The sequence below is a fragment of the Sminthopsis crassicaudata genome, chromosome 3, assembly GCF_048593235.1.
Source record: "Sminthopsis crassicaudata isolate SCR6 chromosome 3, ASM4859323v1, whole genome shotgun sequence".
In the NCBI taxonomy this organism is placed as follows: domain Eukaryota; kingdom Metazoa; phylum Chordata; class Mammalia; order Dasyuromorphia; family Dasyuridae; genus Sminthopsis; species Sminthopsis crassicaudata.
This window is the reverse complement of record NC_133619.1, coordinates 166,767,144-166,790,129: the sequence shown is the minus strand read 5'-3', so window position 1 is coordinate 166,790,129 and position 22,986 is coordinate 166,767,144. Positions and strand designations below refer to the sequence as shown.

The 22,986-nt window shown below is 30.8% G+C and overlaps 1 protein-coding gene across 9 annotated transcripts in view; it reads right to left on the bottom strand.

Moving 5' to 3' along the window:
* The window catches only part of MYO16 (myosin XVI), an 899,069-nt gene that overhangs the window by 304,842 nt on the left and 571,241 nt on the right, over positions 1-22,986 (bottom strand). For all 9 annotated transcript variants that reach the window (XM_074299517.1, XM_074299521.1, XM_074299522.1 and 6 more), the window contains 4 exons: positions 14,746-14,857; positions 12,188-12,305; positions 11,304-11,375; positions 7,297-7,438 (listed from right to left, as the gene is read on the bottom strand). In XM_074299517.1, the coding sequence (XP_074155618.1) occupies positions 7,297-7,438; positions 11,304-11,375; positions 12,188-12,305; positions 14,746-14,857 (444 nt within the window). The remainder of the gene's footprint in view (positions 1-7,296; positions 7,439-11,303; positions 11,376-12,187; positions 12,306-14,745; positions 14,858-22,986) is intronic.

The window sequence follows — 22,986 nt, the reverse complement described above, 5'->3', positions numbered from 1 at the left end:
TAAACTTAATATTTGTAAAGCACTCTGAAATCCTTTAAACACTATGTGATTATTATTTTTAGTCTTTGGATGTTCTTTGTTAAAATAAATAATATTCTTTACTTCTAGAAATCATTGTTACTTTCATGACTTATATAGGATATGGAGAATCTTTTGCCAATGTCTGCAGAAATATTGGCTTGAGCTAATGAATTTGGAGAATTCCTAGAAGAAACACTGAAAAGGGATGGCATGAGAAAAAGAGATACTAATATTTTTCAGTTATCCTTAAGACCAAACTTGGTCCATGTGAGCATAGGTATTATCCACAGGTAATTTAATTACTAAACACAAAGGCATTTTCTGTGTCTTCATTTTTCCTGATATCTTTAAACAAGTGATACTTTTGTCTACTCCCTCCATACCATTTTCATGATTATTCTTTTCTAGAGATCTCTGTTTTTATCTGATTGCTCCCTTCTCATTTTTATAATGTCCTATTAAGTAATAAGGCTTACCTTCAAAGGTGGTTCCTGGACTCTTTTCTTTTATTTCTGCATGCTCTCTTAGTAATCTTAATATCTTTCAAGGGTTCATTAATCTTTAGATTACATTCAGATGTATATATTCAATCCTAATAGGCTTCCTAAGAGCCATATCCTATATGACTTGCTTTTTGTACATCCTGAACTGGGGTATCTTTAGAGATTTTTATCATTAGGTATCTCAAACTTAACAAACCCAAAATAGAATGTATTATTTTCTTTCCAAAATTTTTTGATTTTTTTAAGACATCAACATCCACTTTTATAACTTCAGTCATTTTTGACTCATAATTCCTTCTATAATATTCAATCATCAATTCTTATGAAATCTATCTTCGCTATGTCATTATCAGTTGCCATCTTCTATCCATTCATATAGCTACCACTTTTACTCAGAACCTCATCATTTCTCACTTGGAAAATTACACAGATGCCTAATTAGACTCCTTGCTTCATTTTTTTCCCCCTTTTCCTATATTTATCTTCCACATATTTAATACAATCACTTTTCTAAGGTATATTTAAGAACATGCCGTCACTCCCTACCCCAAACAATCTGTCTATTGCTTACGCAACCAGTTTGCATGTTTATATTCCCATGTTCAGAATTTCAGCCAAATAATCTACATCTTCAAGATTTTACCTTCTGTATACATGCCTTTGCATAAGCTCTCTCTCTCATTCCTAGAATGTACTCACTTCCCACCTACATTTTGCAGAAGTGCTAACATCTTTCAGGGCTCAATATATAAGCTATCTAAAATGGGAAGACTTTGCTCATCATCATAATTATTAGTTCTTTCTCCTTTTTCCTTAAATTATGTTCATGTATGTTCTACACATCTAGAAAAATATAAGTTATTTAACGTCAAGGACTGCTTTTAGTTTTAACTTTGTATCCTCAAAGCTTAACATGTTCATGGATATGCAATAAATAAATTTGTATTGGAAAAGATCAGAGAATCATAAAAAATATATACGTAGAATTAAAAGGAAATTTTAAAATTGTTTAATCCAATGATGTCACATTAACATATTTCTATTGCCTGCACATTCACTTGTTGTTGTTCAATTTGTGTCTAATTCTGTAACTCACTTAGTGCTTTTCTTGGCAAAATATTGGAGCACCTTGCCATTTCCAACTCTAGTTTATTTTATGGTTGAGGAAACTGAGGCAAACATGGTTAAGTACCAAGAGGGTTGCACAGCTAATAAGAATCTGAAGCTGGATATGTGCTCAAGTGTTCCTGAATCTAGGCCCAGAATTCTATTCACTGTGATGCCTAATTGTCCTTTATTTACTTTGAAAAAGATAACTTGATATTTTTGTTTTATTGGATCATTATCTTCTGAAATCAGAGATATGTATACACACAGATACTCATACACACGTGTATATACGTGAATCACCCTGTTTTATCTAGTCACTAGTCTTCAGATAGTCTATTTATCTCTGTAAATTTCTCTCTGTACAGACACACACACACACACACACACACACACACACAGATGGATCTCTTTACAAAGATAAATATCTATGAAAGAGTCCAGGAATTAGATGGAAGAGTTAGAATTTGAACTCAGAACATATGATGCCATCTCTCTCCTATACTACTATACAACTTAAATTCATGGTGATGGTTTTATCCCATTGAAAAAAGATCAGTTTATGTTAAATAGCTTCTATTTGAGAAGACAGAGAGGAGTACCATGCATATAGGAAGATATGTTTTAAAATGTTGGAGTTAATTGTGAGCTATTCCACCAAAACTGTATACATGCCTTTGCATAAGCTCTCTCTCATTCTTAGAATGTACTCACTTCCCACCTACATTTTGCAGAAGTGCTAACATCTTTCAAACTCCACCAAAAGCTTTTGGCAAATTCCTTAATTTTCTGAATTACAGAATTATAGTTTTAGAGCTATCTTTCAATGAATAAAATGAGGTACCAATGAGAAAATATAATTTTCTGTATAGTCATACAGCTATAATAATTAACAGCAGAAACTAGAATTCTGATTTCTTGGTTTTCTAGACTAGAATGTCCATTATATTGGCTTTTAAAAACTTTGGTTCCTCCTGTGAATCATGGGACTAATAATGCCTACTATATTTGATTTATAAGATTTTCCTGCATATCAAATAAAACAACATATTTGAAAATAATTTCAAAATTACTTGCCAGATGCAAGGTGGTATTATCCTATCTTCAAAAGGGATGTGATTTAATCAGTGTGGTCATTTCCTCCACTGGCTTTCAACTTAATCACTGGTCTGTGTAGCTAATTCCAGAATAATTCATCACCTGGTGGTGAGAATCTCTGAACTTTGTCGGGCAAGTCTTCAGACAACTGACACATATAGTCCATTGCCCATCATATTCAAAGTCTTTCGGGTTTTTCATGTCTTGGCTAAGGCTAAGCCCTGTTGATATAATAATTGTTCATGACTAATCAATAATTAATGTAAACAACTCATTCTTTAATAATTGCTTAGGCAAATTAAGATCCTAGTGTATTCAGATATATGACTGTAGAAATGCATTTACAAACAAATTATTATTGATCTCTTTTATTTTTACTTAGCCTAAAATTTCCTCTGTATCCCTCTCCTAGAAGTTTCTTAAAGGTATACATATACAGATATGCAGACACACACATATCTGTGTGTGTGTGTGTGTGTGTGTGTGTGTGTACTTACATACACACAGGATTTTGTATTTCATTGCAAATCTATTTCATTTTTCCACAAAAATTATATGTATTGAATATTTATTCAGGCCTCTCAAATGATTACTTTGTTAAAGAAGTCTAATTAACAAGGAAACATACAGATTGCTATATGTATAGTGAAATAAATGCTAGCTATTCAAGCTATTTCTAGAGTGAAAACAATATCTATAGTAAAGTAATGAACAAATTTTGATGAAAAAAATTTGAGGCATAGTTTCAAACACTTAGAATATTACTTGCAGATTATTCTTAAGCATCCATTCTTTGCAATACCTTATTCTAGATGATAAGGATATAACCATGGAAAATAGTAGAATCATTTTCCCAAAGGATAAGATTGAGTAAATTATTATTTATTCAAGTTTACTCTATTTGGGGAGCAAGGAAATAAGGATTAAGTAAATCACACATCTAGTAAGTGTCAAATGTCTGAATACAGATTTGAAATTAGGTCCTCCTGACTACAGGGTCTGTATTCTGTCTACTGTGCCACCTCATTGGCCCCATTTTAAAGAATCTTTTTTTTTTTTTTTTTTTTTTTTTTTTTTTTTTTTTTTTTTTTTTACTAGGTATAGCATTTAGTTTCCATTGTTTTGTTATCAAAAGTTTTCAGGGAAACTTTTTTTAATGTAAATTTGATCCACATCAAATCTTGTTAAAATGACTATATTCCATAAAATAGACAACCATTTACAAAGCTATGAGTTCCAAAATGTGGACATTATATTTTAGGAAGACAGCAATAAGTTTGGAAGTCCAAAGGAGAACAACCATTATGATAAAAGTACTTGAGTTCACATAATATGAAGAATGGATAAAGTAACCATGTGGAAATGTTTAGCCTCAAAACAAGAAGTCTTGGAGGAAATTGAATAGTTGTCTTCAAATTTGTAGGAGATGGTCAAGTAGACGGGTAATTAAACATTTACATAGCTATACCTTCATCACTTCTAGTTGGCATTGGAATATTTTCCCTTTCCAATCTCTTATTTTGCTTTGCCAAAATGATATTCCTAAATGGTAGGACTGACTATATAAATTCTCTATGCAAAGAGGCCTCTTATGGTTAAGAGAAAAGGCAAGTAGCTGCATTTGATATCATAGTGCTTAACATATAGTAAATACTTACTAAATGTTTTTCTTTTCCATTTCACTTACAGCCCTTATTTAAATAATTCCAACTTATTGCTTTTGTTGCATGTTATGCCTCCTTCATGAACTTTGCTTCAGCTAATGTGGCCCACTGACTCCAATTTCTCATCTTGATGCTTTTGCTAAGCTTATCTATCTGTATGATATCTGTAATGAATTTTCCCTTCTTATTTTTTTGTTTAGCTCTCCTTAAGACTCTTAAGACTCAGTTCAAGTACCTTCTCATAAAACTTCTTTTAAAAAAAAAAATCAACAAATACACATTTATTATATGTTAAACATTAAGGTTAGCCTGGAAATTCTTGGAGGAAAAATGAAATAATTTCTGGCCTCAAAGAATTAACATTGCAACATTTTAATTTTTTTTTTATTTAAATGTAAAATTTAAAAATTTAAAATGTAATTTTGATCTCTATTTTTTCCTTTTGGCAATTACTTACATTTACTTTGTATAGATTGTTTTATGTATTAGTGTATCTGTTATGTTCTCCTAGACTGAATGTAAATTCCCCGATGGCAATAACTACTTAGTTTTTGCCTTTATGTACCCATAATCTAATCTAGGAGCACACAATAGCTACTTAATATTGTAAATTCTTATTGAATCTAAGATGATTCCAAGATGTAATTTAGATTCAGACTACAAATTCATAAAGAAAGGGGTAAACCTTTTTCCCTCCAGACTTGAGGGTGTTTTCTCATTTTTGAAATAGAAATTTATAATTTTGTACATTTCCTACTATATTTTTGTTCAAAACAGAAACATTCTGCTTGTTTTGATATTCATATTTAAAAAATTATGCTATTTTATTTAAATCTTTAATCTTCTGAAGAAATGTACAGAATTAGTGTCAATGAGGGAAAACAAAAACAGAAACTGTTATGTCAAACTGAAAACCAAAGTTGCAATTATTTCTATGACATAATCTAGAGACCAGGGACTGTGTCTTACATTTTTTAGCACTCTGTCCCTCTCTCAAAGAAGATATCTAATAAATATTTTTGGGAAAAATTAAAGTTTTTTCCAAGATTAACTTTTTTGGTTAAATTTGAAAGCAATAAATAATACTGTTTTAAATTAAATTAAATAATGTTTAAAATTACATAGACTGAAACATGTATTGGGGTCTCAAGACTCCCTCAGTTGCAGCCAAATGGAAATCTTTCGATTTATTCATTGAAAAAATAGTGATGTGACTAAATGATCTCAAAAATGGCCCCTTGAATTCTAAGAGCTTATGAACCTAATGCAACCATTTTTTCCTAGTATTATATTGACATTATGATTACTTTTTTTTCCTAATAAAAAACTAGGACAGAGGACAAAAATGAAATTTATAATTCTCTCTGTCTGTCTGTCTGTCTCTGTCTCTGTCTCTCCTTATTTCTGTCTCTCTGTTTTTTCTATGTGAATACCTTAATATATTTTATATGTTCACATTACAATAAAGTATTAATTGTATATATGATAAGGGATAACCTCACTCGTATTTCCTTCACATTCTTTTCTTTGTTTATTGGCTCAGTTGAGAATTTTGAAAGATAAGACTGTTCTCATTTTTTTCCCCTTAGATCTTAAGTATAATTAAAGACAAGTCTAATTATGTAATTCTAAAAAAACAATAAAAAGGAAGAAAAAAATTAAAAGATTATTAAAACTTTTAAAATAAAGAAATCTGGGAAATTTAAAAATATAGATAAAATTTCTAAAAAATCAATGGACAATTGGATTTATTTTTGTATTATTCTCAGCATCAACTTGATTATAATTGGTGAAATTTAAATAAAAGGTGCATTTTTTTATTGTTGACATGCCATATTTTTTTCAAAGACTATCCATTTAAATATATGAATAGAATTGACAAAATAGATAACAATAAATAGAATGTCAAGCTGACATTAATCTTCACTTAATTTTATCTAGTATCACATTTAATTTTATTATGCAGATTGTGAATAATTGATTTGCAGATAAGCATAAATGCTCAAAAAGAAAAGTATTTCCAAAGATATCTTATATTAATATTTTTGCTTCACTTAGAATAAGGTATTTCATGAAATTATCTTTGAGACAATTGATATTAATTTTTTTCCCCAAAATACAGAAGGAGTTATCTAGCAAGTTTGCTAATTACCTAATTATTTAGCTATAATGATTTGTTAAATATGATGATATGCAGAAAATACAGAACTACTCCCAAGGCTTTTTACAAAAGTAAGGACACTTTAAATATGCATTTGATGACCCCCAAATATATTTTGTTTTCAATGATCTGCTTTAATGCCATAATTACTGACAAGAATATTAACAAATCTGTAAATTGACTGAGTGCCAAGTAGACATATAATTTTTAGATCATTAAATAATCGTGTAAAGCTATTGCTTAAAGATGTTTAAGCCAAGAGCCAATAGAGACCTTTTGCCAAACAGACCACAAATTATGTGGGGAAAAATTAAAAAGTATTATTACTCTTAAATATATTGTCAAATTGGAGTTGAAAGAGGCATAAAATATGCACTAAACTTGAGTGCTCTAGCAGATCTTGGTTTATATTCAGAACTCTATCTGGACTCATAAATTTTTTGATACTGCTTGATGTGCAAATGCCATATATATCTTAGATCCAGATAAAGTGTATTTGCATATTTGTACAGGACAAATGATTTGATTCATCCATAAACAGCAGGCTAGAGACCTGGAAGAATGATCAATAAGAAGCTCTTAAGTAAAATCAACTTGTGATAATGAAATGTTTTAATGATGACTCAACCATCAAGTTCCACTGCATTGAATCTGCAGCTTTGTTATTTTTTTAAGTCAAGCTCTTATATTGAATATTACATAAATACTAGTAGGGGCTAGACTACAGTTGTAGATCTTTTACCTGTTGTGCTCATCTTGACTGTGAAGGTAGCAATTCATGGTATTTACTAAAAAGTTAAACAAGCGACTATATATTGACTTAGCCAAGAGGTCACGATAAAATTCAGCAATTTCTACTGTATGTCTTCTTGTTATTGTATCCCCTATAAAAAAATAAAGAGAAAGAAAATAAGACACAATTTTAAGGGCTTCTTACCCTCAAAATGAACATTTATCAGTACATTTAGTCTGAGGAAAAAACATTAAATCTCAAGTGAATGTCTTCTTTTCAGTAGCATCTAGCACTATATCTAATGCTTATAGGAAACATTTGTTCAGTTAAGTGAATGGAGATGTTATAAAAGGCTGAGGCTAATTACCATATTGGGGTCCATCCTAAAAAAGACTTTTGGATATTTCATTTTGTGAATTTATTACTATAATCCTTTTAATAGATGTTTAAACATGGGTATTTCAAATATTTCTATGAATTGTGTCATTGACCTTAATGGTCCATGTTGTTTTATCCTTGACAAGAAATTACCTTTTGATGAGCTTCATTCCTTACAAGGATCTTAACTTTATATATATATATATATATATATATACATATATATATATATATATATATATGCTGATTTATTTAAAATTTATCATGTATCATTGAGACCAATTAAAAAAATTATATGAATACATTTTCACTGATCACCAGCTATGTGAAGACACCAAGACAGATGATATAATTATAAAAAGATCCAGTCATTTCCCTCAAGAAATATATCATTTATTTAAGCAACATGTCAAAAATACATAGAAATTTAAATAATGATGAAAAAATTTAAATTTCAAGCCAAATTTAAAGTTCAAGTCAAAAATCAGAAATTTATACCTGGTCAGTACATGATTATTTTCTTAGTGAATTTCACAAATAATAATTACTATAGTTTCTCAGAGGAGGAAAGATAACTTCAGGATAAGGTGATCCATCTAAGCTTTAGTGAAATAACTGGAACTATGTTGATTCTTAAAGATTAGACAGGTTTTGGACAGAGAAAGAGAAGAATTCCAGGAAACCTAAATGTTTGATTGGAAACATAGCCTTGTAAGTGGACATTCAATGGATAGTGGTGAAACTAGCTTCTGAAGTATAATTAGTTCATTTAATGAAGTACTGATCGATAAACAGATTATGAAATATTTTAAGAGCTCAATGAGTAATATGGAGTTAACCAAGTAGACAATGTGCAGGGGGGGGGGGGAAGGAAGTACTGGATGTTTTTGATATAAATAATAATGGAATTATTGTTTTAGAGGATAAATATTCTACTTACAGTATGCAAAAAAAAAATTGGAAGGAAGAAACTGAAGTAATGAAGATATTAGCACCTTCCCACTATTAGACAAACTTCTTGAAGAATAATATGGATCAAGACACATAATTAAATGTGGGGGTTATGAAAAATTTGGCAACAGTAAATGTATCAAATATTCCACCAAGCTATAATTTTTTATGTAAAAATAAACCAGCAATCCATCTAGTTAGTATGAAAATTTGCTTTCATCTTTACTCAGTGGTAAAATTATATGTATACCAAAGAATTATTTTAAAACAAATTTCTTTATCATTTATTATCAGTAATGTTTAATTTATATACCTATTTTATATATCTATATACCTGGAATTGTGTAAAAATTTCTCTGGTGAAAATTGGTCATGAGTGGAAAAAGTTTAAGAAGGTCTGCAATAGGACAGATACAAAGTGAGAATATCAGGAACTAGTATTGTGGTAAGGAAAATGGAAAGGAAAGTAGAGATGAGGGAGCTATTGCAATGGAAGGTTGGGGAAAAGTTAAATAAAAACACTGTGAGAATCTAGTTGAAATTAGATTGAATGCAATTGTGGTGGGCCAATTCACCTCAATTTCAAAAATCCAGAAAAGCTTTGTAGGTCTCCTCATACATTAATCATAAAGCATTTATTACAACTTTTTATGATTAAATGCCTATTACAAAGAAGATACTATACTAGATGTTGAAGATATGTGATTTCAAGGAACTAATATTCTGTTGAGGGAATACTACATATTTACAGAAAGGTAAATATATAGAGCAGTTTTAGTATCTATATGTATATAGGGGAACTAAAATTCAGAAAAGGCTTGCTAAAAGAGATGGTGCTTGAACTAGAAATGAAAGGAGTTATAGATGTTCAGACATGAAGAAAATCAACAAAAAATTGATTTTTTGGAGGAATTTCATTAGCAATCTGAAATTGACACTCAAGGAAAGTGAGCAAATCAAATCAGAAGTGAATTGATGATGAATTCAGGAAGCAATTGGAGGTCTAGGCAAGAAAGAATTAGTCAATGGATGGAGGGGAATGAAAAACAACAGAAGGTAATAAAAATACATTTAAAATGGAGGAATTAGAAGATAACATTGTTAGAAAAGAATTTCATGATATTAACTGAAGGGGAGCTATAGTAATGTGTGGTGTGGTTCAACAAACATTGAATATGGTCAGAAGGCTTCACTTCTCCTTTCAGATAGAGGACAGATCTTTCACCAGATATTGCCCAGATGGATTTTATCTAGATGGATTTTACTTGTATGAAGCATCTTACTTTGGTTATAATTTCTCATTCAACTGCAATTCCTGAGTATCATTTCACCAAAGTAACAGTGTGTGCACTGTATTAGGCTTTCAACAGTTTTAAAGTCTGTTTCTGTGTGTTTTAGAGAATGTCACAAGTCCTTGCTTAACAAGATTAAAAAGGCTTCCTTTAAGTTCTTCTATCTTGTTTCCTTTTTAGAGTCTTGATTAGGCTACAAAGCAGTGTTTCTCATCTCTATATGTTAAGTTCTTCAGAAAAAACATAGATTCCTTATAGCTATATATTCAGGCTTAATATGGTCTTTGATTCCTGTTCCATGAGCTTGACTCAACCTGTCAGAGATGCCCCCTAACTACAGTTAATATTCCATATGCCTCCCAATTTTCATCTCTAAAGATTAACCTATGACGAAGATGAGGATATTTGCCATCACGAACAAAGAGTTCTTTTTTGAAAACCCTAATTCTTTTCTATTCTCCCAAGCAGATAAACAAGTAGAGGAAAAATATAGAGAAGCTAAACCCTGGAAACAAGATTATGGTTTCTTCCCATCCTCTTTTCTTCTCCTCTTCCCTTCTTCTTAGCTAGATGTCAGAAACTTTCAAATATAAATGCAATCATTCTAAATTTCACTGCGGCTTGTGAATCACATCCATATATCAAATTATTATATCATTTCCATGCTCAAAATTTGTCAGTGTATCATTATTTATCCTAGGTTAAAACAAAAATTCCTCACTTTGTCATTTAAAGCTCTCTATAATTTAAATCCAAGTAAATTTTCTATCCTCAAGAACTTCCTTTCATATACTGTGTTTCACCCACATCAGACTTTCATACTTGGCATTCCTTCTCCTTCTGTACCTTTATATAATTCTAGTATCCTCCCTTTTACTCAGAATCCTCATCATATTCAAAACAGAGCTCAGATAACTCTTTCCATGAGTGCTTGATTTTCTCTCCTTTCTCAAATTACCTTATATTCATGTGTGCATTTTTTATTCTTCCAATAGAAATGCAATTTTCTGGACAACAATTTTTTCTTTAAATACACTTATCAGCAACAAGCATAGTATCATACACATGACATGTTTAATGTAAATAGAATTTAGTGAATTTTAGTGAATAGAATTGTTGATGAGTTGAAGTGAACTTATGAGGTAAACAGCAAATTAATCAGATAAATTAGTGAAATTTTTGACTGTATATTAGAGTTCTGAAAATAGAGACTCATTAAAACATAATGAGTCATTATGGGGACTAAATAATTACCTCTGGACTAATTTCCTATGCTGTAAATAAAAATAGACTTGGAAACAAGTAGAAAGATGGAAAAAGGCAACTGTATTAAGAATTTCCTAATAGAAGTCCAAATGATGCCAAATGTCAAAGAATAATAAAAAAAAAAGTTACCTTTGAAATACTGAATATCAGTTGTTAAAGCAGACACTAATTCATCTGGTGATACCTGGAGCATTGCAGCCACTAAAATGAAAAAGTTAATTTATACAAGATTTTAGTCACATAATTACATAATTTAGTATATCATTGTATATATATATATATATATATATGTGTGTGTGTGTGTGTGTGTGTGTGTGTGTGTGTGTGTGTATAAGCATATTATGTAGGCTTTGCAAAGACTATATATATATAATAAACTGACATTTTAATCACAATTAATGAAAGGAAAAAAAATCAGCTTACAGTAACTAGGCCTTCAAATTGGTCTTGCGGTTCTATAATTTCCATCATAAAACTACTTTATTTTTTCTTAACATCCTTCAGAAAGGTTTTCCTAGATGTTTTTCTAAATCATCTGGGTATTATACAGAAGGTATATTGCTAATTGGCAACCTGTATTTATAAGCTGCTTTTAACAGATTTTGAAGGGACCAGCCAGGCAACTTCAAAAGACGAAATGCTTTTTGGCAAGACTTTGTGAAGGTGATAACTTCTACTGGAATCAAAATTACTTAGTGACAATACCACAGAAGTGTTTTTTTTGGGGGGGAGGTTACAAAATTTCAATAACTATAAACCAAAATGTCCTTTTATAATAAACTTCAATAATTTTGGACTATTATTTAAACTTTTATTGTATTCTGTTTCATAAACTCATACATATTTATAAAATATAAAAAATACTAAGTAGGAAGTTATGCCCATATTTGCTTTCCACATTAAGGGATGAAGCACTGACTTCTCTGTACTATGTCTCCATCTACTGGTCATTCTCTGGAATTGCTTTTCAATGGCACTAAGGAAGGGATGTCAGAAGGTCATGTTGCACTAACCTTGTTCCAGCAGCTGAAGGTCAGACACGAATGCTGTGTCAGCGTCTGTCAAAGCAGTAAACCGAATGTCTCCAATATGTAAAACTGCTGCTATAATCACAAACAGATTCTCCACCTCCTACACATTTTATAAATAAAGAATATGAACAGTGTTGCTCAGCATACAGATTGAATGAAAGATCTTTTTTAAAAGGGGAAATAGGGGAGCTATGATAAAAATGTCACAATAATGATGACCCATCTTAAAGGCTTGTTTTTCCTAATAGGCTGAATGCTACACATGATAATTTTTACTATACTGCAGAATGAAAAATAATATTTAAATGTATATCTCAGGAGATAGAAGACCTGGATTGAAATCTTAATACATGTGTGAATTTGAGCAATTCATTTATTCTCCATGGGATAATCATCTGTAAAATAAGTGGAGTAGATCACATGGCTCTGAGGTCCTTCCTTATTTTAGTTTTGACCTTTCTTCAATATTAACTTTAAGAAAATGATATATGTAGCAAAGCAGTCATATTTCTGCATGAAATTAATTGTTTCTAAAGGGATATAATAATGGAAATAATAGTTATGCAGATGATGACAATGAAGGTGACATCTTAAAGATCTATTAACTAAACCCCTATAAATCTTTTTTTTTATATAATTTTTATTTACCAGATATATGCATGGGTAATTTTACAGCATTGACAATTGCCAAACCTTTTGTTCCAATTTTTCCCCTCCTCTCTCCCCAGATGGCAGGTTGACCAATACATGTTAAACAGGATAAAATATAAATTAAATACAATATATGTATACATGTCCATACAGTTGTTTTGCTGAACAAAAAGAATTGGACTTTGAAATAGTGTACAATTACCTTGTGAAAGAAATCAAAAATGCAGGTGGACAAAAATACAGGGATTGGGAATGCTATCTAGTGGTTCATAGTCATCTCCCAGAGTTCTTTTGCTGGGTGACCTCTATGAATCTTAAAAATTTTAAAAACAGTATCCCAAAATATGCCTGAATGATTATCAACTAAGAGTGGATTAAAGTCATGCTTGTCTAAGATGTTATCCAAATCAGTGACAGAATGGGAGTTGATAGTTTCTGCTATTCCTGAAATGCTTTTGACACTATACTTTTAAGTCACTCAGAAAGTACTTTAGTATATGTTGAATTGTCTAGGTCATCAGAAACTTACATTATCATCTGTTAAAATTTAGATAATCCTATGGTGTTGTTGTTGTTATTGTTTTAAGGGGAATTTAGTTCTCTAAATAAAAAAGTGGTATTTGATGAAATATTCCCACAAAATGTTTCCTATACCTTGATATTTTAGGTAGAATTCAGGAAAAAAAGGACAAGTTGGTAAAAACTCCATTTGAGAATAAGATAATGAGAAAATTTTCAACAGATAGACCTTTTCAAAAACTTTTTTGTTTATTTTTCCTATATTAATATTTATTTATGGAATTGATAGTGGAAGACTCCCTAGAAGATATAAATAAGAAAACACAATACTTAATAAAAAAGGAAGTATATATGGGGCAAAAAGGATGCAGAAAACAATTAAAAATAATAGCCATGATAAGTAAATCTATGACTGTATGTAAATGCTCAAAAGCCTCATATTAGAAAAAGGTGTTTTTAGTCTCAATCAGGAGATCTAGAATAAAGGAAATTTTAATTGATAGATATATTTGTGAAGAAGGCATTCTGGTATTCAATTATTCATAAAGCTGCTTTGATACTTCTAGAATCTATGATTGTATCTTTAGAACTGGAATGATCTCAGAGGTCATCTAATCCACTTCATTCATTTTACAGTGAAAGCATCTTTTCCAAGCAGCATTTTTCTCTTTTAATTACCTAACTTTCTTAATAAAAGCTCATTACCTCATAGTCACTATCCCTAGCATACACTGTTTTCTCATTGTCACTGTCACACAGCCATATACACAGCAGACTCACACTTACCCTTACAATAGTTGTTCCCATTTAATTAGGAGAAAGAATAAAGAGTTCAAAATGTGAACCTTTCTCTTTTTGAGAAACTTGGCAAAAGAGGACAAAGTTGAACTTTGGCTGAAATAAACTTTGGAATATTTGTATATATAAGTAATATGTGCCATCCTACATCATGGTGAGTTAATAAACAATCAGGTATATTTCTGGCAGTAGTCTTACATTGGGAAAAATCAGAGGTAATTTAGAAAAGAAAAAGACTTATGGAATGTCAAAGGTTTCCATCAATGGCATTAGATTATTTTTTGTTATTTATGCATTCTCTAATGTGATTGTTCAGAATCTATTTTAGATACTGATGAATCTTTAAGCATAAAAATATTTTTCCCTCTTTTTTTGATATAAATATCTACAGTAAAAGTGACTATGATTTCCCAAATGAACCTAATATTTCTTTCATTAGTATTTTTTCTTCCACAAATAGGAAATTAGAACTATTACTTTTTGTAAGCTTGTTGATGTAAATTCTATATAACCTCTTCTATCTCAGTTTAATGTAGGATCTCAATGAAATATGTATGATGGATACAACTCACCAAATTACTAAATCCAACAGCAATCAAAGCTTGTTTCAAAGTAGCCATTTTCTCTCTGTTAACAGTGTTTGTTGCTATGGATGTGTCTTCCAGTATGGACCGATTCAGATACCTGTGGAGAAGAAAAAAAAAAAAATGAATAACATTATGGCTTGGCATACTGTCAAGTTCCTGTGAATATAAACTATTTCAGCCCAACTTTGGTTGGAAATCACACACAAAAACCTGAACAGAATGTACCTACTGGTATGCTTACAGGAATGTCAACATGGAATACCTGTTCAGCCCTCTGAAAGAACACTTGTGGTACCAGAGCTTATTTACATCATCAATTTCCTAAAGCTTCCTTTAACTATTCGTAGTTAAGTGAAAGGACAAGATTCCTTGCAAATCTTTTGAATGGATGACAAGTTATTCCATTTGTAGCTTATGATTATTAAAGGAATTTTTTTCCCCTTCTGGCCAACATCATACATCTGTGGAATTACAAAGGAAGTAAATGTGAAAGCTATCTTCATATTTGTACATTTCATAAGTTTAAAAATAATTAATGGTGAGCTGAAGTTTCAGAGTAGATCATAGTTCCCATAATAACAATCAAGGATAATGATAAAGTACTCCATCTAGTTAAACTTCAATTTCAATTTAGCATGCCAATTTCCCCAGTATCAGCATGACTACATTTTTGAATGTGCTTTTTCCCTAAAGAAAAAAGTTAAGATACCATACCTATGACTATAAACATCCCACCAAATCAAGAGGAAAAAGTTTTCAAATGTGTAAATAATATTGCTCAATAGGATAGCTTTCTAAAATATTTTAATTTGGATTTTCTTATTTGTTTGTTTTTTATATCACCCATTTTTCCTTTTTAACATGTTGGTGACCTTGAAGAAATAACACTTATAAAGGAAAAATGTAACAGCTATGAAGGACTTACTGCTGATTCTCAAAGAAGAGTTTTAGGCAATTTGTGATATTACCTTTAGTTCTGTATTCATTTGCTCATCATTCCATATGTTAGCAGAACTCTATTACTAGACTATCCTTCTACAAATTATGATTAACACCTTAATTTCTATTAACCTGTTCATATTCAGTAGTCATCATTTCCTTCAAAATAACTACTCTTGTGCTTCCTCATTTTGAAACATTAAAACTATCATATATATATGCATATATATATATTAAATTTGTGTTACATAGAAAATAGACAATGCTATCTCTTTTATTTAAAAAAAAAATCAAAATCTCTTTGATTATCTCTTAATTCAGAGCTCTAGAATCATCGATGGCCAGAACTTAAAAATAACAAAATTAGATGAAAGAAATTAAAGAAAGTATATAAGAGAAATGTATATATTTCTACTTATTCTTTCCTACAAAATTACAAGAATAGAAATGGAAAAGACTGTAGAAGCCCAAAAAAATAATTTTTAAAATATATTTCAGATGAGAAAATTGGGGGTCTAGAAAGTTAAATGATTTGCCTAAGGACCTACATGTACTTGTGATGGTATTATGAACCCAAATTCTTTATAACCAGTCAGTGTTCCTTCTATTATTCAGATGGAATAAGTCTTAGTGTGTATATAGTCCCATACAGTCCTTTCAGAAAAAAAGTTTCTGGTGGGCAGAAATTAGAAGTAATTTACTAAGACAGTAAACTTGACTTTTTGTTTAAAGGGCTGGGTTCAAATCCTAGCTTTGTTACTTATTACATGTGTGATATTTCCTTAACTTTATTTGGGGAATAAAAAAAAAAAAAAAGAAAAAAAAAAAAAAGGATTGGACAAGATAGCCTCTGGGATTTGTGTCACTTCAAGATCTGGCAATATATAAAAATATCTACATCTGAAATTCTATTCCTTTCCTATTATAAACTTTATAGAGATATATAGTTATTAGACCCCAATGATCCCTTAAGTTCTGCTTAATTGATGAATTTATTTTATTTATTCAGAATTAGATCGTTAATAGTATTTTTTTTTTCATCTTTCTTCTGAGAGGTGAAATTATGATCAAGGAAGTCAGGAATGTATTTTTTTTTTTTTTTTTTTTGCTTTCAGTAGCTTCCTTGGTCTCTTTAGATACTTCCTTTAACTTCTTGGCTCTCTGTTTCCCTAAAACAAACGTGTGTGTGGTGTAAGTGACTTTTAAATCTACAGTCCTATGACATAGCTATTTAATGACAGATGCAAATATCAAACAGATCACCTATTCTTTTTTTTTTAGTTACATGATATGTTCCTTAATCTTGTCATTGGGTTTGATGATTATACTTGTTTTAGGAAAGGTACTTGTGCTTGTTTCACACATTGCTGAAAAAGTGAAGCTTTGGAAAGAGTTTAAATTGTGGAGGATTTTATTAAATCCCTTTGCATCACTGCCCACCAGAAGCTTTTATGTTTCTGACTCATCACAAAATAAATATCTATACCAAATGGAAGACAGTTGTCATTTGGGTCAAGGATATAGGAGACAAAGATGGTGGGAGCTTATTATAGATGGGCTATACTGAAAGAGGAAATGTGGTGAGTTCCTAATAGTAACACACAGGAATTATATATTTCATTCCCACACAATTGAACTTATTTCTGTGCTGAATTCATTATTCTATTCACAAGGCTGACAAATACACACATGTCTGTGCAACTTACAAGATCAATTATTAAAGTGATTTAAAACAAGTATGATTGTAATGTTGATCTTTAACTCTCCATGGATAATATTGAAGATTTTTATCCACTAGATAAATTGCTCACTTGCCTTGCTAATAATTTCATGTCTTAGAAGAAAGAGGAATCTGTGAAAAATACTATTATGTACCTGATTGTGAACCAATCTTTGCATGTTTAACCAATAACTCACTTTCACAAAAAGAATATGATGTAAACATTTAACAACAAACTTTCTGAATGGGGAAGAAAAATACATTTTGCACTTTAAAGCATTGCTAACATTTTTTCCCATCACTTTCTTAAGCCTAGACAATCAACAAAAAATAAACAAAGACCTAATTTATAGCATTTGATTATTTCCCAATTGTTAATGTATATACAAAAAAAATTATCATTAGTTAAACTAGTTCAAGCTGGCTCCAAAATCCCTTGGTCTCTGCAGTGAGAGGATAGTTAAGATCCAAAGTCCTGAAATCACTGGGAACAAAGTTGTGTCCAGAAAATTGGGACTCTCATGAACAAAATTCTGAACACTAATATCTGATTACTAATATAATTGCTCTTAAAAGAAATTATACTATTTTTGGTATGATTTGTTCTTAGTGAAGGAATGCCAATATGAAGTGATCACTTTTTTTTCCTTTCTAAGTACTTGCTCACAAACTGTTCCAATAATAATCATTCTTAAAATTTTCCTGAAATTAAAATCAAGTTCACCAACCAATATATAGCTAAAAACAATACAAACCAAAATCAAAACCAAAACCAAAAAGTGAAACAGATTCTGATAGTCTGCTCCTGTAACTTGATCAACCTATATTTGTTTAGCTTTGGGCATGCCATTTTAAAAGTGAGTTCAAGGAATTAAACTTATTTGATGGTGTTGATGAAATTCAAATATCTATCTATCTATCTATCTATCTATCTATCTATCTATCTATATAGATATAGATATAGATATATGATATTTACTATATATAAAATAAAAGTTAATAAATATAAAAGGCATAGTTGTATATATACATGCATACATGTGCATGCACAAAAGCACATACCTATGTGTACATACACATACATGCATATATGTATGTGTGTCCACATGTGTGTGTATATGGATATGTGTTAAAGAGACATACTTAGGGTCAAAATAAGTAAGGAAGAAATTCGAAATAATAGTGAAATGGGATTTCTCTTGGGAGTAGTGTATTCAACATTACTAAAGGGCTTTAATAATCCAGATGTCTCTTTGTCAGAGATACTGTAAAATAAATTCTCATCTAAGAAGTATGGATATCCAGAGTCTCTTCAATTATCTATCAATTCAAAGACACTGAATTTTCTGGCATTGAAATATATATATATATAAATAGTATCCCTAGTACTTTCCCTTTCATTTTCACAATCTGGGCAGCTACCTACCTTCCCTTCTCTTTTGATCATGATTGAAAATTAAAATTATAAAAATAATTCATAAAGAAAACATAAACAAAATTAACATCATACTAGGAAAGTTTTGCCCCAAACTTTTTTTTTTTTTAATGTTGTTTATGGTAATGGCTCTTTGAGATTTTTTGTTCAAATTTTCTTTTATAGCCTGAAATCTGGTGAAAAGATGACTCAGCAAAGAACATGATGTTTCATGCAGCTAATTTGGGACTCTAGATACTATTATCCACCTCGTTGGTATCATTAGTGTGCTCTTTTTCTACAAATAGATCTATTAAGAACTATCAACAGAACTATACCTCAATATAGGAGGCTCAGGTATACAATGCCAATTTGTTTTTTTTTTTAACAGAAAATGGAAAGTGTCCATTTAACTATTACTTGACATAGTGTAAGTACTGAAGAATAAATAAGCATAACAAAGCATATCTTACTCTACACTTCATAAAAAAACATTTGATTAATTCATTTTTAAGAGAAAATAGTAAATGTGTGAATTTTCACACTTTCAATTTTCATTGTTAGAGCATATTAAAGCTACAAGAGACTTTGGAGTTTTCCTGGTCTAACCTCTTCTTATTATTGTTTTATATGTAAAACAATTTATTTTAACATTTGTTTTCAAAACTTTGAGTTCCAGATTCTTTCCTTTACTTTCCACCCTCACTCCTCATTAAGAAGGCACATGTGAAGTTATACAAGATATTTCCATACAAGTCATGTTGCATAAGAAAACATACCCCTCCCCCCAAAAAATACCCTTCAAGAAAAATAAAGCAAAAAAAAAAAAAAAAGTTTCCTTCAATCTGTATTTAGATACAACCAGTTTTTTTCTTTGGGTATGAGTAGCATTTTTCATCATAAGTTCTTCAGAGTAGTCGTGGATCATTGTATTTCTGAGAATAGTAGTTATTCACAGCTGATCATGCTACATTGTTATATTTTGTATACAATGCATTTTACTTGACTCAATTGATGGAGGCCTTTTCACAACCTCCTCTTCTTACAGAGAAATAGACTTTATCCCAGTAAGGTAAAGGAATTGGCCATGGTCATAGAGCTAGTTGATGGCCAATTCAAAAGTCAAATTTAGTGAATCAGATTCTCAGTGCTGTGTAGTCTCCCTAAGAACTCTGGATCACTTTTTTCCCTTAAATTTCCAGAGTATAAAACTTTTTAAAACTGTCGAAAGATCAAAAGGTACTTGGTTATCTGGAGGTAAATGTAATTCTTACAATGGAAGTAGGTCATGTATAATGCATGTAGGTTAGAAGTAAATAGCTAACCATGAAAAATATTAAGAAACATTTTGATGAATTGTAGCAAATGTAATTAATTAAGGGAAATTGTTCCCTACAATAGCTAATTGATATATCTAAGTGTTGAGCTTATTTTACAACTCATTAACAGTAAAAATTGGTGTCAGTCATCTATGATATGTAAAAGATGGAGTGTTATTATATAGATAATGATGTATCTATATCTCTAGCTATATAAATAGCACTTCATAAGATGTGTTTTATGAAGATAATAATAGCATCTTACTAGTCATTGAGGAAAAAAAACCTTGAAAATATGTCTAAAGATTTCTAAAGTATCTTTTAATCAATAAAATATTATTTGATGATTATTAGTCATCATGATCATTATAAGTCTCATAACTTTTCTCTATTTTATTGTTAAATTCCTAGAGTTGTCTATTATACTTCCACTTTCTAGATATTCTCTTGGCCATCTCTTGTAACCTGGTTTACTGATCTTCTGAAACAACATATCAAAGATAACCAATAACCTCTGCAAAAATTTGATGGTTATTCTCAGTCTTCTTCCTCCTTAACTTCTTTGAAGCTGAATATTCTCCTCTGTTAACTTTTGTGGCCCTTCTTTAACTATTCCATATGGATATTTTTCAAATCAAAGTTTATTAGCCAGATCTCTTTTCTTGGCTTTCCCTTCTCTTTCCTTTTACTATCTTTTGTCATCCCTTTAGCTCCCATTGGTTCAATGATCATTTCTATATTGGTTCAATGATCAAATCTATATATTCAGCCCTGAGCTCTGTCTTGAGCTCCAGTCCCACACTGTCAACTTCCTTTGTACATACTCAACTAATTATCTCTTTAGCATCTAAAACTCAATGCCCACACAACTCATGTGCCCTGACTGAACGTGCCCTTCCTTTATTCATCCCTTTTTCAATTGAAGGCTCTATTCTTCTCCCAATTATCCAGATTTTAACCTTTGAATATTCTTGACTCCTCACTTTCTCTCAACTACCATATTTGATCAATTCCAGATCTTTCATATAATTCCTTTTTTCTACTTATGTATCCATGTTCAAGTCCTCTTTACATTTGTAGTTCACTATTCTAATCAATCTAATCCTATTGCCCTATACCTCAATCCACATAGTTGTAAAAATCAATCTTCATAAGATTGATCACTGGCACTCCCATGATTAAAAAATAACTTCAAAAAGATCCCTATTGCCTCTAGAAATAAATAAATGAAAAAAAAATTATAGTGAGCACTTATAATGAGTTTATTGCTTGATTTGTTGGTTTGATGGTGGTTGTCTTTTGTTCTTAAAGAGAGCCAAAATGATTTCACTGTTAGAGTCAAGTTACAGTATGTCTAACTGTGGCTGATTAGGCCAATACAAGTTCAAGATGCTCCACAACAGATTGGGCACAGTCCATGAGGGGGTGAGTTCTCTAAATTTGCCCATCCAGAGTCTTCACAATGTGAAAACACTGGGGATATATGTACAAAAGCCAGACAGTACCTGGCCTAAGAAGCTTTCTTTTTAATGGGGAAGAAATCAAAATAGAGGAAATATTTTAGAAAGGAAAGCTAGAGGAATAGTATTTAAAAATAAAGCACTCCTTTCTAGAAGTAGTGGTAGTGTTGATCCGATTATGATTATCAGAACAGTAACTGGAAGAAGATAGGGGACAAATAGGAAAAGCCATTTTGAAAAAAGAAAACAATAAAATCAAAGTCCTTATCATAGGAATTATGCTATTTTACTATTTACAATCTATTTCACTATTTTAAAAAATATTGCTCATCTCCTATCTGTACTCTAGTCAAACTGTACAGTTGACTGTTCTGAAATTCAGCAGAATTCAGCATTCTGTTTCCTATATTTGTGTATTCAAGGAAGAGATTACAAAGGCCTAGAATATGCAGCTCCTTCAATTCTATCTCTCAGAATTCTCATCTTCTTTGGGGCAATCTTACTTCCTAAACCTTACCAAGCACCTTTAGGCCATAACCCTGCAGACAGATAATCAATGAACATTTATCAAGACTATGTTCTAGACAGCTAGATGATTTAGCTAGATTGTGGATACATCATTGACCCCCAGAGTCCAGAAGACCTGAGTTTAAATGCGGCTCCAGACACTTCAGATTATGAGATCCTAAACAAATCTTAATATGTGTTTAACTTAATTCATTGGAGAAGGAAATGACAAATCACTTCACTATCTTTGTCAAGAAAACCCCATGGACAAGTACTAATATTCTATAGTCCATTGGGTCACAAAGGGTCACCAGTGATTGAAAAACTGAATAACAAAGTTGTAAACACTGTATTAATCACTCACTAATCACTCTACCTGTTTTTATAATGCTTGCCTTTTTATCTCAAAACAAACAAAAAACAGTGATGCTTCCCCCCTCCCACAATCTTTACATCTTCATATACCTAAGCTAAAGGAAACATGCACTACAATTTGAGTTACTACATTCCTATTCTAATTCTTAATATTGAGGACCAAAGGAAAAACTTCATTACACATGTATACACATATACCCACATGTGTGTATGTATATATGTATGTGTATGTATATATGTGTGTGTGTGCATTATTTCCAGTTACTGTTCTGTGAACCATAATTTGATCAATACTATCATTTCTAGAAAGAAAATCTTAAGTACTCTATTTTTCAACACAGTATTCTCCTAGCTTTCCTTTCCAAAAATATCTTCTCTATTTTGATTTCTCCTCCATTAAAATGGAAACTTCTTAGGGCAGATACTGTGTGGCTTTTATATGTGTATCCCTGGTTCTTTCACACAGTGAAGTAGCTCAAAAGAGGTTCAAGA